The 15485-nt window shown below is 55.1% G+C and overlaps 1 protein-coding gene across 5 annotated transcripts in view; it reads right to left on the bottom strand.

Moving 5' to 3' along the window:
* Positions 1 to 2405: 2405 nt before the first annotated feature.
* The window catches only part of KCNC4 (potassium voltage-gated channel subfamily C member 4), a 29621-nt gene continuing 16541 nt past the window's right edge, over positions 2406 to 15485 (bottom strand). For 2 of the 5 annotated variants that reach the window (XM_058039597.1, XM_058039600.1), the window contains exon 5: positions 10695 to 12029. In XM_058039597.1, coding sequence (XP_057895580.1) covers positions 11902 to 12029 — 128 coding nt within the window. In that variant the 3' untranslated portion in view covers positions 10695 to 11901. Of the gene's footprint in view, positions 4592 to 10694; positions 12030 to 12107; positions 12188 to 15485 lie in introns of those variants that run through there. The other 3 variants (XR_009115516.1, XM_058039599.1, XM_058039598.1) reach the window with 3 other exon arrangements.

Here is a 15485-nt window from a genome sequence, read left to right as displayed (position 1 = left end):
TGTGCTCATCCCTTGTCTCCCTTCTCCCACTTGGCTGGGCTCACACCTAGAGGGATGGAGAGCCAAGGGACCCGGGCCAGCAGCAGAGTCGTGCCAGAAGCGCTGCAATCCAAGTCTTGCAGCTCCAAACAAGCAGTGGCACTGACAGAACCCCAAACCCTGCCAGCCTGGGCTGGGCATGCCCGGGACCAGTGAGGATCATCAGTGCCAGGAGCTCTACCCAGCGAGGGGAGGATGCCTGGGTCCAGAAAAGGTTTGGAATCCTCTGATAAACCAACATTCCTGCTACCCTTTGGGATTTCTGCTCCCTCCAGAAACTGTTGCTCTTGTCCCAGATTGCAAGGCAAGATGGATTCTGTTTTTGTCTTCTGTTCAGGGGACAGTTTTCCTTATCTCTCTCTGAGTGCTCACAATCACTCCTCCCTCGGGAGAGGACATCTGCTGATAAGAGGCCTTTCAATGTCCCTGCATGGCTGATAAGAACTACAGCATCCCATTGGGAGATGTGAGCCCAGAGGGAGGAGCCAAGCATTCCTACCCGGATAGAATCTGGAGATTCTGGAACACCAGCACAGCTTCTGCACTGGATTGCCCAGAGGAACAGCAGCTGCCTCTTCTTCCCCTGGATCTTCAGAGGCAGAGACTGCACCTTTCTCCAGGATCCCTGCTCCAGCAGAACCAGCCCTGACACTGCAGGAGGGCTGAGCCACAATTCCAATGGGACTGCTGCCAGCACCCTGACCCACAGGGTGTCAGGCTGGGTTCTGACTCTGGCAGTGTTGTTTGAGTTTTACTGCATTGTTTATTTTATCCTTTTTTTTTTCTTCCCTAGTAAAGAACTGTTATTTCCTGCTCCCATATTTTTTCCTGAGAGCTCCTTAATTTCAAATTTATACCAATTCAGAGGGGTGGGGAGGGTTTACATTCTCCACTTCAGGGGAGGCTCCTGCCTTCCTTAGCAGACACCTGGCTTTCCAAACCAAGACAACCCCTGACAGGACTCAGGGCATGCAGGGCATGTTACCCTGACCAATACCCCCTCTCAGCCAGCCCTGGCCCCAGCAGGGTCCCTGTGATCCATCCCTGGCACAGCTGGCAGCACCACGGGGCTCTCCCCAGGGCTCTGCAGCCCAGCAGGAAGCGAAGCCTCCTCTGGAAAGGCTCTCTCCTCTCTCTGTAATTGCTCTTTGGCCCCCTGCCACCGATCACTCACATTTGGGAATGTTTTCTTTCCTGAAAGAGCAGACTCAGGGCTGCTCTTCAGTTCCCTCGCTGGTTTTACCCATCCCAGCCTCTTCCCACACCACCCCTCCCAAATAAAGGAGCTCGTGTTGTTGTCAAAGGTGGAGCCCCAAAAGAGATGTCAGATCTCCAGAGGAGGTCTCAGCTGCACCCCTCAGCTGATGGCAGCAGTGATTTGGAGCACCCACGGTTGTGCCAGGTCCCTGCAGTTCTCCAAGGGCTCTGGGAGAGTACAGCCACCAAAAGGGTGTGAAAGATGAACCCTGAGGCAGGGATAGGGCAGGGTGGCCCACGCAGCTCAGCAGGACCATACTGGTGCTCCCTCTGAGACCAAGGGTGGCCCCAGCAGTGCTGGTGTCTCTTCCTTGCTGGCTGGGGGGGGACAGAGCTGGGGGCAGCTCTGCAGTGTCCAGAGCTGCTGAGGACCCCGTTGGGGGGCTCGGAGACCCTGCCATGCTGCCCAGAGCACCTGGGGATTTGATTTTGACCCTTGGAGCAAATTCCCAGCTTTGTATGAGGACGTGAAAGTAACACAGGTTTGAATAATATAATAATAAAATGATCACAGGGTGAAAATGTAGATTTTAGGACTTTTGGTATGGGGGTTATGGGGACAAGATGGAGGAACCTGGGCATGTCCAGCCTTTCTTCTTCTTCTTCTTCTTCTTCTTCTTCTTCTTCTTCTTCTTCTTCTTCTTCTTCTTCTCCATTTTCTGCAGTGATGTTGGCACTTTGGGATTGGTTTAGAGTAGAAGTGCACTGTCTAACATAGGTGATAGGTATCGAGAATTAAGTGTAAATGTGTTATACGTAGTTTGTAGTATAAAAGGACAACACAGAGTGCCTGTGGCTGCCCTGCTGAGCAGATCTGGGATGGGCAGAAAGAAAATTTTATAGATAAGAATTAATAAACAACCTCAAGACCGAAAAGTGAAGAGTCCAGACTCGTTCTTCAGTTGTGTGGGTCAAAGCAGAGACATCCTGCATCTCGGGGCAGCGATTAACAACCCAAAGCCTGAGAACTTCAAACCTCAACCCCAGCCCCTGCTCATGAGTTCGACCCTGCAGACCCAACACAGCTCCAAAAACTCCTCCTTTCCCACAAAATAAAGGTCTCGTTCTCCATGGAGAGCCAGAGGCAAGGAGGCAGGAAGCAGGAGGGGTAGGGGAGCTGACTCAGCTCATGGATGACTTTATTGGAACTCTACACATTGGACAGGCATGCGCACAGGACAGACGGACAGGATTAGTATTGCCTTGGTCACAGAGATATGGAACAGCGTTGGAAGGACCCTGACCCCTCCAGGGACCCCCACACCTCGCTCTCCTATTGCTTCCATCCCCATCCCTGCACCCCAAACCCTCCTCTGGGCTCCCCTGGGACCAGCACCCATGGGAGGGGGTGATGATGGCACCCATAGTGGAGCCCTTGGCACCCTGGGGTGGAGCCTTTGTCACCCTGGAGTGGCACCCAGAGCAGAGCTTTTAACACCCTGGAGTGCCACCCTCTAGTGGAGCCTGTGGCACCCAGAGTGGGGCCTTTGTCACCCTGGACTGGCACCCAGCGAGGAGCCTGTTGGCACCTGGGGTGGCACCCAGAGTGCAGCATGTGGCACCAGAGCAGAGCCCAGGGCACCCTGGAGTGGCACCTGCAGTGGAGCCTGTGGCACCCTGAAGGGGCACCCAGAGTGGAGCCTTTGGCACCCAGAGTGGAGCCTTTGGCACCCTGGAGTGGCACCTGCAGGGGAACCTTTGTCGCCCTGGAGTGCCATCCTCCATTGGAGCCTTTGTTGCCCTGGAGTGGCACCCAGAGTGGAGCCCTTGGCACTCTGGGGTGGCATGCAGAGCAGAGCCTTTGTCACCCTGGAGTGGCACCAGATTGGAGCCTTTGTCACCCTGAAGTGCCACCCTCTAGTGGAGCCTTTGTCACCCTGGAGTGGCACCAGCGCAGGGCCTTTGTCACCCTGGAGTGCCCAGAGGAGGTGCCAGTGTCCGTGTGACGCTGGAGGGGTCAGGGCACGGTGCAGAGATGTCCTGGTGAGCAGCTGGATCTCCAGATGTGCAGGGTGAGGTGCAGCCAGAAGCGTGGGCAGCATGGGGGGCAGCCCAGGGGGTGCAGGGGCAGCGTGGCCGTGGCAGGGCTGGCACCAGGAAGGCGAATGGGGCTGTCCCCAACCTCCCCACGGCCCTGCTGCTCTGTGGCACCTCTGGGAGGGACCCAGCTGCCAACACCCCCAGGAGATGGAGCTTTGGGGAGAGAAAGCTCCTTGGAAAGGGCAGCCCTGGGGGAATGCATGTCCCAGCCTTGGAGAGAACATCTCTGGAGCTTAGGGAGGGCATCCCTGGAGGAATGCATGTCCCAGCCTTGGGGAGGGCATCCCTGGGCTTTGGGGAGGGCATCCCTGGAGGAATGCATGTCCCAGCCTTAGGAAAAGCATCCCTGGGCTTTGGGGAGAGCATCCCTGGAGGAAACATGTCCCAGCCTTGGGCAGAGCATTCCTTGGCCTCAGGGAGAGCATCCCTGGGCTTTGGGAGGACATCCCTGGGCAAATGCATCCTTCAGCCTTAGGGAGAGCATCCCTTGACCCCAGGGGGAGCATCCCTGCAGGAATGTACGTCCCAGCCTTGAGGAGAGCATCTCTGGGCTTTGGGGAGAGCATCTCTGGGGGAATGCATCCTTCAGCCTTAGGAAGAGCATCCCCTGGCCCCAGGGAGAGCATCCCTGGAGGAATGCATCCTTCAGCCTTGGGGAGAGGATCCCTGGGCCTGGGGAGAGCATCTCCCTTGGGAAGAGCATCCCTAGGCTTTGGGAAGAGCATCCCTGGGGGAATGCATCCTTCAGCCTTGAGGAGAGCATCCCCTGGGCCTGGGGAGAGCATCTCCCTTGGGAAGAGCATCCCTGGGCTTTGGGAAGAGCATCCCTGGGGGAATGCATCCTTCAGCCTTAGGAAGAGCATCCCCTGGTCCCAGGGAGAGCACCCCTGGAGGAATGCATGTCCCAGCCTTGAGGAGAGCATCCCTCAGCCCTGGGGAGAGCATGTCCCTTGGGAAGAGCATCCCTGGAGTAATGCATGTCCCAGCCTGAGGGAAAGCATCCCTGGGCTTTGGGGAGAGAATCCCTGGAGGAATGCATGTCCCAGCCTTGGGGAGAGCATCTCTGGGAAAATGCATCCTTCAGCCTTAGGAAGAGCATCCCCTGGCCCCAGGGAGAGCCTCCTTCCACCCTAGGGAGGGCATCCCCCAGGGAAAGCATCCCTGGCCAGGGGAGTGCCTGCACCAGCAGGGGCTCAGGAGAAGGTGACCACCTCACCCTGGGGGTAACTGGAAGCGAGGGTGTCCTGGCAGGAATCTGCAATTAAAGACATAAACATTAAACACAGAATTAGAGATTTGTTTCCATGAGGTGTGTGGGGAGAAATAGGAGAAGGAGAGGGACACTGAGCTTCCAGGGCACCCCAGCTTAGCTTTTCTTACTCTGCAGAAAACAGAGTAACCACAAAGTAAAGGGACCTTTTTCAGAGGGATAAAATGCTGCTGTTGCATCTGTAAGTCAGGGAAAAATGGTTTAAAAAAGCCTCAGGATGGTGGCAGAGATGGAGACTTGGGAAATGATTCTCCATGAGAAAGCATGCATGGAATCAGGATTTTGAGGGTATAAATGAAAAGCAGGAGGGGAAAGCATCACCTTCACCACATCCCTCTCCTCCCAGAAAGCTGCTCTTGCCCAAAACTTCCCAAGCCAACCCCAGAGCAGATGTCCCAAAGCCAAGCCTGGTGCATTAATCTCTCAGTGTTTTTTCCTCTCCCTTTCTCCCTCTCATTTGTTATCATTGAATTAATTATCATTGATTGGAGCTCTGAGTCACCCCCCCGCCTCTCCCCATGTGCCAGGGCCCAGTTTCCAGGCAAGGGGCTGTCAGGCAGGGAGTCAGCTCCTGATCCACCTGATAAACCACAGAATTTTGCTTTAAACCTCACCCCCAGCTCCTGCTCATGGGTTTGACCCAACACATCTCCAAAACCTCCTCCTTTCCCACAAAATAAAGGTTTCCTCCATCCAGCATCACGGGGTGAGCAATGCCCAGGCATGGAGGCTTTTCAAACCTCATTCCCATAAAACCCCCAGGGATTAAAGGAGTTTTCCTCCTGGAGCTCCCCACTCCAAAGACAAATCAGTTTGGGGACCCAAGAAAATCCCCCTGCAGCAATTTGGGGACCAGCAGCTGCTGAAAAATACCCCAGCTCCTGGTTCAGTCACTGCTGCAAGCAGCTAAAAGCTCTTGGCAGGGTTTGTGTCCTGCTAGAAACGTTCCCCATCAGGTCGATTGATTTACCAGGGGCACAACTTGGCTTTTAACTCCCATCTCCTCCTCCCTGCTCAAAGCCATTTTGTGTGTGAGCTCGAGACCTGCTGCCCACAGCCTCCAGGGACCTGCCTTGGAAAGCAGCTTCCCAGCCTAGGAAAGAAATTAGCACCACTAAAAATAAATAACAACAGCCCAGATTTTTATTTTTTTGTCCCCCGGAGCAAACAGCCCTCCTGTCTTGGCTTATGGGTAGCAGTTCTGTTCTGCTCTCGCCCTCAGTGATGTGCTACCCTTTCCTCAAGCCTATTTTGGGGCGCAGATCTGCCACCATCCTCCACAGAGTGCTGCCCTGAGCAAGGCAGGAGGTTTGGCACAGCTTGGCACAGCCTGGCACAGCTCAGCTCCAAATTACCCCAGGTTTGCTGTGCTGCTCTCAGAGCCACCCCCCCCAAATTTCCCCTCATGGGGAGCTCACCCAGTCCTGCCCTCCTGCTTTGAGCATCTCCTCAAACAGCCTGAAATGCTGCTGTGGGGGCTGCCAGCTGTGCCAGCTGTGCCAGGACAATGTTTGGGTTGGCTCTGCTCTGCTCTGCTTTGCTTTGCTCTGCTCTGCTCTGGCACAGCAGCCCTGAGCAGGAGGACTTGGGGGTGTTGGGGGATGAGCAGCTCAACATTCCCCAGCCATGTGTGTTGGACCCAGAACCCTCAGGTGATGCCCCAGCCTGGGCAGGAGGGCAGGGGGGGATTCTCTGCTCAGGTGAGACCCCACCTGCAGATCTGCCCCAGCCCTGGGCTCCAGCATCAGGAGGATTTGGAGCCAGGCTTGGAGAGCTGGGGGTGCTCACCTGGAGAGGAGAAGCTCCAGGGAGAGCTCAGAGCCCCTTCCAGGGCCTAAAGGGGCTCCAGGAGAGCTGGACAGGGTCTGGGGACAAGGGATGGAGGGACAGGATAAGAGGAAATATCTTCCCACTGTCAGAGGGCAGGGATGGATTAGATATTGGAAGGAATTGTTCCCTGTGAGGGTGGGCAGGCCCTGGCACAGGTGCCCAGAGCAGCTGGGGCTGTCCCTGGATCCCTGGAATTGTGCAAGGCCAGGCTGGACAGGGCTGGGAGCAACCTGGGATGGTGGAAGGTGTCCCTGCCATGGCAGGAGCTGGAATGGGATGGAATTTAGGGTCCCTTCCTACACAAACAATTCCCTGACTCTTTATTTTTGCACATCCACCAGGACACATTCCCTGCTCCACAGGTGAGGGACACGTTCCTACGACACACTCAATGCTCATCCCTGGATTCCTGCTCAATCCCATTGCCCTGCAGGAACGAGACCCAGCACACCCATCCCATCCCATCCCATCCCATCCCATCCCATCCCATCCCATCCCATCCCATCCCATCCCATCCCATCCCATCCCATCCCATCCCATCCCATCCCATCCCATCCCATGGATCCTATCCCATCCCATCTCCATGTCCCCTTTCCATGCTGCCATGCCCCACAATCACTGCAAACTCCTTAATGTTATTTTTTAAAATCCATTTTAGGGCTTGGGCAGGAGCAGTTGCACTCCTATGGATTTATGCAGTTTCTTGGGAATAAATCCAACAATTTGGCTTTCTCTTGGTGCCTTTACCCTGGGCAGGAATGTGAGCAGGTCCCTGTTCCTGCCTGTCCCACACAGGAGGAAGTGTCACCCTCTTCCCAGGAGCTCACAGATCCTCCCTGAGCCCCCATTTACCTTTTCCATGGGTAAAACCTTGGGCTCAGCTGCCCGGGTGGGGATAAGGAAGTAACAGACTGGGAGTTGGGAGGCTCCTATTTATAAGCTCCTCTGCATCCTATTTTGCATCTGCCTCTGCTCTCCCCGCTCCTCCTCAGCACGGGCCAGCCATGGGGTTGCTATTTATTTTCTGTTTTCCTTTATTGTCAGCAAATAAGCAGCGAGGATTTTTCCTGGCAGAGATGGGGAAGCCAGGAACAGGCTCCTTCTGGGTAGAGCAATTACTCTCCTGACATCTTCACCTCCTGCCCGCCTGCCTGACAGGCCTTTCTATTTCCTCAGCTCTCTCAGGCATCTCCCAAGAAACAGAGCAGTTGTTGCAACAATAAAAATTAATACTTTGCAAGCAAGCTGGGATCGTGGTGCAACCTCCACGCAGTGCTGGACCGAGAGTGTTCCAGGGGGAAAAGAGAAGGAAGGAGCTGAGGCAGGGAACTGCTCCCAAATCCCCCTGAGCCAAAGGCTGCTCTGGTTTGGCTCCTTGCACAGGGGTGGGTGGTCACAGGGGCTCAATCTTAGTCCCAAAGAGGGCAGAGGAATGTGAGGACCCCACCAGGGCAGCCTGGTGTCACCCAGCACCTCTGGAGTGTTCCATGCCAGGCTGGGCAGAGCTTGGAGCAGTCTGGTCTAGAGGAAGCTGTCCCTGCCCTTGGTCCTTCCAACCCAACCATTCCATGGCTCCATCATCTCTGGTCCTGTTCCCATTGCTGAGCATCACACGTGTCCCCATGGCGGGGAGAGGGACAGGGGGCACTGGAGCTCTGTGGGGTCTCACCCTGCTGAGCAGCCCACTGTCCCTGGGAGGGTGGGCAGGCCCTGGCACAGGTGCCCAGAGCAGCTGGGGCTGTCCCTGGATCCCTGAAAGTGTCCAAGGCCAGCCTGGACAGGGCTTGGAGCAGCCTGGGATGGTGGAAGGTGTCCTCAAGTCCCAGCAGGAGCTGGAATGGGATGGAATTTAAGGTCTTTTTCTGCTCAAACAATTCCCTGACTCTGTGATTACTTTTGCACATGACCAGGACACATTCCCTGCTCCACAGGTGAGGGAGACATTCCCATAACACACCCAATGCTCATCCCTGGATTCCTGCTCAATCCCATTGCCCTGACAGGAATGAGACCCAGCACACCCATCCCATCCCATCCCATCCCATCCCATCCCATCCCATCCCATCCCATCCCATCCCATCCCATCCCATCCCATCCCATCCCATCCCATCCCATCCCATCCCATCCCATGTCTCCTTTCCATGCTGCCATGACCCCACATTCACTGCAAACCCCAAATGTTATTTTGTTTAAAATCCATTTTAGAACTTGGGCAGGGGCAGTTGAACTCCTGTGGATTTATGCAGTTTTTTTGGAATAAATCCAACAATTTGGCTTTCTCCTGGTGCTTTTAGCCTGGGCTAGAACGTGAGCTCCCAGCAGATCCCCAAACACAGATAAGTCCTGCGAGGATATTCAGGGGAAGTATCGTATATTCCTGCTCTATTCTTATCCTCCTCTCCAGGCTGCCAATTTTGGCCACTGTTTGAGATAAAAACCTGGCCTCCAGAGATATTTACAGGTCTGCTCTGATCCACTACAGCTCCTCTTCTAATCTTACCCAGGGATTAACCTGTGCAAAGTCGCCCCCAAAACCAACCCAGACCCCACCTAAAAATAACAACAAGCTGTTTTCTCCCTCTGCATCCCCCAAATCCTGCTCAGGAGAGGGCGGGGAGGAAGAGGGACAAGATGCAATGGGTTTTTCAGCAGTTTGGTGCCTCCCACTGAAATCCCTCCATCTCCCTTTCGGGGCTGGGCTGTTTTAGAGGAGCTTTTTGCACATTAGTCATCCCTTCTCCAGGGTTGCATAACGCCCCAGCTAAAAATTGCATCCTGCCAGCTCCGTGGCAGCTCCTGCCCAACCCTCCTGGCTCTGCTGGGGATCAGATTTTGGGGGGGTCCGCCAAGGGTTTTCCACCCCACTCTGGCACTGGAGCTGAGGGGTCAAAGGCAAGGATGAGATCTGCTGGGATCTGTGACTGCTCTGGGTTTAATTCTGTACCTCCAAGAGACTCAAACCCCAAAGTCTGAGCACCTTGATCTGATCCTTCTGCAAAACCAGGGTTCCGTACCTGGCTCATCCCCAAAATCCGCTCATGACCTTGGATAAATCATTTATGAGCCAAACACCACTGAAGCCATGGAGAGTGGCCTTGCCTCTGGCAGGGGCTGGGGATATTCCAGCTCCTCCTGCTTCCAGAGGGAAGGATGAGCCAGAGAAGCACCTGCATGGTGCTGCTGTTCCCAGCCCTTTGCCCAGTTCATGGAATTTTGGGGGATTCTTGAACCTGCCCACGATCAGCACCAGAGCCCAGGATGGCACATCCTGAGCACAGGATGGATGCAGCTCATCCCAATTCCTCCCCAAATCCACGACAATTGTGCCTTCAGCACCAGCTCCTGCCATCCATCCCCAAAATCCAGCCCAAGGCACCAAAAGAATTTGGTTCTTTCACCTCTCTTCTGCTTCCCTTTGCCTCCTGCACAGCGGGGACAGGGAGGGAGGGAGGGAGGGAAGTAAAGAAGAAAGAAGACGAAAGAAGACAAAAGAAGAAGAAGAAGAAGAAGAAGAAGAAGAAGAAGAAGAAGAAGAAGAAGAAGAAGAAGAAGAAGAAGAAGAAGAAGAAGAAGAAGAAGAAGAAGAAGAAGAAGAAGAAGAAAGGGAAGGGAAGGGAAGGGAAGGGAAGGGAAGGGAAGGGAAGGGAAGGGAAGGGAAGGGAAGGGAAGGGAAGGGAAGGGAAGGGAAGGGAAGGGAAGGGAAGGGAAGGGAAGGGAAGGGAAGGGAAGGGAAGGGAAGGGAAGGGAAGGGAAGGGAAGGGAAGGGAAGGGAAGGGAAGGGAAGGGAAGGGAAGGGAAGGGAAGGGAAGGGAAGGGAAGGGAAGGGAAGGGAAGGGAAGGGAAGGGAAGGGAAGGGAAGGGAAGGGAAGGGAAGGGAAGGGAAGGGAAGGGAAGGGAAGGGAAGGGAAGGGAAGGGAAGGGAAGGGAAGGGAAGGGAAGGGAAGGGAAGGGAAGGGAAGGGAAGGGAAGGGAAGGGAAGGGAAGGGAAGGGAAGGGAAGGGAAGGGAAGGGAAGGGAAGGGAAGGGAAGGGAAGGGAAGGGAAGGGAAGGGAAGGGAAGGGAAGGGAAGGGAAGGGAAGGGAAGGGAAGGACAAACTCAGAGAGGCTTGGATATGTGCTGTGGGATCTGCCAAAATCCATCCCAGCTTCTTTCAGTTGCAGGGACCATGGAATCACAGAATCCTCAAAGTTGGAAAAGAGCTCCAAGGTCATCAGGTCCAACCTCACCATTCCCTGAGCACCAGATCCAGTTTGGCCATGATGGAGGCGAAGAGTCTGACCCCAGAAAAGCTCTTGGGGCTCTTTGCTTTTCAAACACATCCAAATTTAAGCTCTCCTCCCCAGAAAAGTCCCTGGGCTCCAGCCCTGACTTGCTCAGAGTGAGGAAAGAGGCCAAGAGATCACCAAGGGGGATTTGAGAGCAGGACTGGATGCCCCAAACCAGCCCCTTGCAGCCACCCAAGGCCCAAACCCCTCCAGGGAGGCTGAGCTGGACAGAACTGAAATAAGACAGGGACTGAAGGGTTTGTTCTAGTTCAGGAAGACAACTGAGATCATCCAAAATCATCCCAAAAAACGATACAGGTGAGCAAAAACCAGCAGTGCCACAGGGAGTTTGACTCTCCAGCCTCACCCTCCCAGGGATGGGGAGAGCCTGGCTCAAACCCAGTTCCCATCCCTGTGGAAATGCTCTGGAATCACCACTTCACATGCATCCCAAACAAGGATTCATCCCCCATCTATTTAGGCATCATTTTGCCTCAAATCTCTCTCTCAAATCCACACCAGCAGCAGCTTTGCCAGGGACCTTTATTCCTCTTGCCACCACTTCCCAGCTCTTCATGGGAGCATCCATACCTATCATCCCAGCCTCTGTGTGCTCCCTGACCCCTCTCCCAGGACCCTCCAGCCTCTACAGGATCTCAAGGCTGGTTTCCAAGGCCCTCAGGCCCATCCTGAGGTGGGAAGGAGAAAGAATAAGTAGGATTTAGGCAGAAAAACGCACAAAACAAGAGGGGAACCACTGCTGGGCAGGGAATAGAGGTTTATTCATCTATTGCCTCCAGAAACTTGAGGCTGCTTTAAAAAAAAAAAAACCAAACAAAATAAAACCTAAAAATATATGAATTCAGCCATTCCCAGCACAATGAGATATAATTTCATGAGTCAACTTGTCCTCCTTGTGTTTCCACCACCCTTTAGCCCAACACAAACGGCCCACGGGAGGGAGGGCTCGACACCAGAAGGAATTGCAGGGTTTATTTAGGATGAATAAGGTTTCAAAGAGGGGGAAAACCAGCCCAACACCTCCTCCAGGGACTGCCCATCCACATGGACACCAGACAAGCTCAGTGGAGACGTGATGGAGGAACTGGAGAGGGGGTCAGAACCAGCTCCTGGGGGATGGAGATGTCCCAGCTGGGGCTGCTCGGCGTGGTGGGGAGCAGAGGGACCCCCGAGGTCCTTTAGAGGATGGAGGGCACGGGGGAGCAGGGGTGCTGCAGGGAGCAGGGGGAGCTGCAGCGGGAGGCCAGCGGAGCCCGGCGCGCCGCTCCTCCGTCAATGCTGCTCAGGCTCCGCGACTTTCCACAGCCTCGGGACAGAAAACAGACAGGTTAGAGCCCAGCAGCCTCCTGCCCAAAGCTGGCAGCACCAGGCTGAGCCCCACAACCCCGAGCAAACCCCCTTAAAAAAATTCAGGAAGGGATTTTTGGGGACAAGCAATGCTCAGGCTCCGCGACTTTCCACAGCCTTGGGACGGAAAACAGGTTAGAGCCCATCAGCCTCCTGCCCAAAACTGGCAGCACCAGGCTGAGCCCCACAACCCCGAGCAAACCCCCTTAAAAACTTCAGGAAGGGATTTTTGGGAATAAGCAGCTCCTGCAGAGCTTCCCACGCCCTTCACGGCCAAATCCAGGGCTCAGAGTCATCAATGAGAGACCAAATTGCTCTGGGAGGCTGTTGGGTTTTTGTTTCCCAAATTGCTCTGAATGAGGAATGAGTCTGGGGATTTTGTGGGCTGAAGCAGACGGGGGAAAAGCAGCAGAACTCAAACAAATATGGGATTTGGAAGGAGTGATTCCCCCAGCTCTGGTTTTTACACCCCTGTAGCAGCAGGCTGCTGCTGACACCTTTCTGTGTGCAAAGGAGCAGGTAGACATGCTCATTCTTTTCCATTAGAAATTGCATTAAAGAGCAAATATTTCTGTTTCTTTAAGCATGGGGACACTTCACACTGCCCCAAAGAGCCAGGAATTTCTCCAGCTTTTATTGAACAAGGAAATGTTCTCGCAGGTCAAAAGCCACTTTGCTTGCTGGGAAGACACAAAGTCTTTGCACTGAAAATTGGACTTTTAGATCCACAAAGCATCACTGCTAAGGATGAGTCTGTTCCCTGGATCTGCTGCCAAAACATGGAAAATTAATGATGCTCCCAGCTGCGATGTGCCCAATGTCCCTGTGCCTGGACCTTCCCTGGGAGCACCTGGCTGAGCAAACCCAGCCAAGCCTGAGCCTTCCCAAGGCACCAGCGAGATCCAGGGAAAGCAAGGAGCAGGGAAGCAGCCTTTGTGTGGGGGGAGCAGAGGGAGGCAGCTCCTGACAGCAGAAAAACAAGGTGATGGATGGTTCCTTCAGCAGTGCCAGCCTTGGAATCCCTCCCTGTGTCCCAGCCCAGGAGTTCGTGGCACATCTTTGGGCTCTGCTGGTTTGGGTTTGGATCAGGGATCAATACTCGCAGCAGAGCAGTCCCAGCATCACCTCACACATCCCCAAGGGTGTGCTGAGACAGGAGCATCACCTGGGAAAGGCTCCAGAGCACTCACTACCTCTGCAATTCTGGGGCTTGTCCCCTTTTTTTGGGTTTTCCCAGCCCCAGCAGGGATTCTCCAACCCCAGCCCCTGAGGACACTCAGCTCCTCAGCTCCTCCAGCTGTGCAGCAGAGGCAGCTCCAGGGGGCAGAGGGACCTTCCTAAACCTGTTGCTGACTCCAGCACAGCTCTCCCTCCCTGCAGTGGAAGCAGGAGCAGCAGCAGGCCTGAGCAGAAGAGCAATTTCCTTATTTATCCTTGGCATGGATCCACACAGAGAGGAGGGAACGAGCACAGCCCTGAGCTGGGGGGAGCTGGGAGTTTCCCACCCACAGCAGCTGATGCAAAGACCACCCTGCTCCCCACAACACTCCCAAAAACTAATTTTTCCTTCCTCTTGCTCTTTTCCTGGGTGTGCTGAGCTCTTGGAGGAGCTCACGCATTTCCCTGAGTGTGGGAAGCAGCTGTGCTGAAATCCAAGTGGTCCCTGAGAGCTTGGGGTAACTCCAGGACCCAAACAGCCCCAACAGGAGGTGTTGTGGGGTCAGGGTTTGGTGGGAGCTGCCAGCAGGGCCCTGCTGATGGGTTTATGGGGTTTATGGGGTTTATGAGATGGGCTTTGCCTCTCACTCCAAACTATGAACAGAAAAGGTGCAAACAGGCAAAGAAACAGGGTCAAAATCCCACTGCTCACTCTGATTAAGTCTCAACCATCACATTTTGGGGCAGAACTTCATAAAGATGTTCAATTTCCCCACGGACCCTCTGCAATGCAGCATCAGGGGCAAACCTGCCCCAAGCCCAACACTTCATTCTCTCCATCCCAAGCCACAATTGCAGGAGCACCTGGGAAGGAGCTCAAGACTCAGTCCCTCAAGGCTGTCGTGGTTTCCCACCTCACCCAGGGCTGGATAAAGCCACAAGTGGACAAGGGGGTTGTGCTCTGCTAATAAACAGAGCTGGTGTCCCAGTAACTCACCCTGGGGCAACCCAGAGTCCCTGGAAGTGCTCTAAGAACTTTAGGAAAGGGTTTGCAGCCAATAAAAGAGTGCTGGGTGACCCTGGGGCTCCTCCCTGGCCATGGCACTGCTCCCTGCAGGCTCTGAGTGCTCACACAGGCACAGGCTGGGAGCTGTGCCAGAGGGATGGGGTAGAGCAGGGAGGCAGCAAAGGAAGGCAGGAAAAGGAAAGCAAAGAAGGAAAGCAAAGGCAGCACCAGAAAGGTGCTGCTGCTGGGGACAGAGACCTGGCACAAAGCTCCTGTGGGGTTGGGGACAGACAGAGGCCTGGCACAGCTCCTGTGGGGCTGGGGACAGACAGACGCCTGGCACACAGCTCCTGTGGGGCTGGGGACGGACAGAGCCCTGGCACTCAGCTCCTGTGGGGTTGGGGACAGAGGCCTGGCACAGTTTCTGTGGGGTTGGGGACAGACAGAGGCCTGGCACTCAGCTCCTGTGGGGTTGGGGACAGAGGCCTGGCACAGCTCCTGTGGGGTTGGGGACAGACAGAGCCCTGGCACACAGCTCCTGTGGGGTTGGGGACAGACAGAGCCCTGGCACACAGCTCCTGTGGGGTTGGGGACAGACAGAGGCCTGGCACTCAGCTCCTGTGGGGTTGGGGACAGGGGCCTGGTAAACAGATCCTGTGGGGCTGGGGACAGAGGCCTGGCACTCAGCTCCTGTGGGGCTGGGGACAGACAGAGCCCTGGCACTCAGCTCCTGTGGGGTTGGGGACAGACAGAGGCCTGGCACTCAGCTCCTGTGGGGTTGGGGACAGACAGAGGCCTGGCACTCAGCTCCTGTGGGGCTGGGGACAGGAGCCTGGCACTCAGCTCCTGTGGGGTTGGGGACAGAGGCCTGGCACACAGCTCCTGTGGGGTTGGGGACAGACAGAGGCCTGGCACTCGGCTCCTGTGGGGTCCTGTCCCTGTGCAAATGTTGGCTGCTCCTCAGTCTCCCCTAGCCAGGCAGCTCCAGCTCCCGTGAGTGTTCCCAGCTTGATCCCATCCCACATGCTCAGGCCATGTGGGAGTCACAGCCCTGCACTGACACCAACAGTGAAAATCAGCTGCACCATGCTCTACAGAGACAAAAATTGCTGCTGTGCCATGTTAATAAAGCAGCTGGAGTGTTTTAAGACACACACAGATGTGGCATTTGGGGCCATGGGTTACTGGCCAGGTGCTGGGGGGAGGTTGGACTCGTAGAGCTCTTTTCCAGCCCAGGTGATTCCATGGTTC

The sequence above is a fragment of the Melospiza georgiana genome, chromosome 23 (assembly GCF_028018845.1).
Source record: "Melospiza georgiana isolate bMelGeo1 chromosome 23, bMelGeo1.pri, whole genome shotgun sequence".
NCBI lineage: Eukaryota > Metazoa > Chordata > Aves > Passeriformes > Passerellidae > Melospiza > Melospiza georgiana.
The sequence above is the reverse complement of the archived record's forward strand: the minus strand, read 5'-3'. Positions and strand labels throughout refer to the sequence as shown.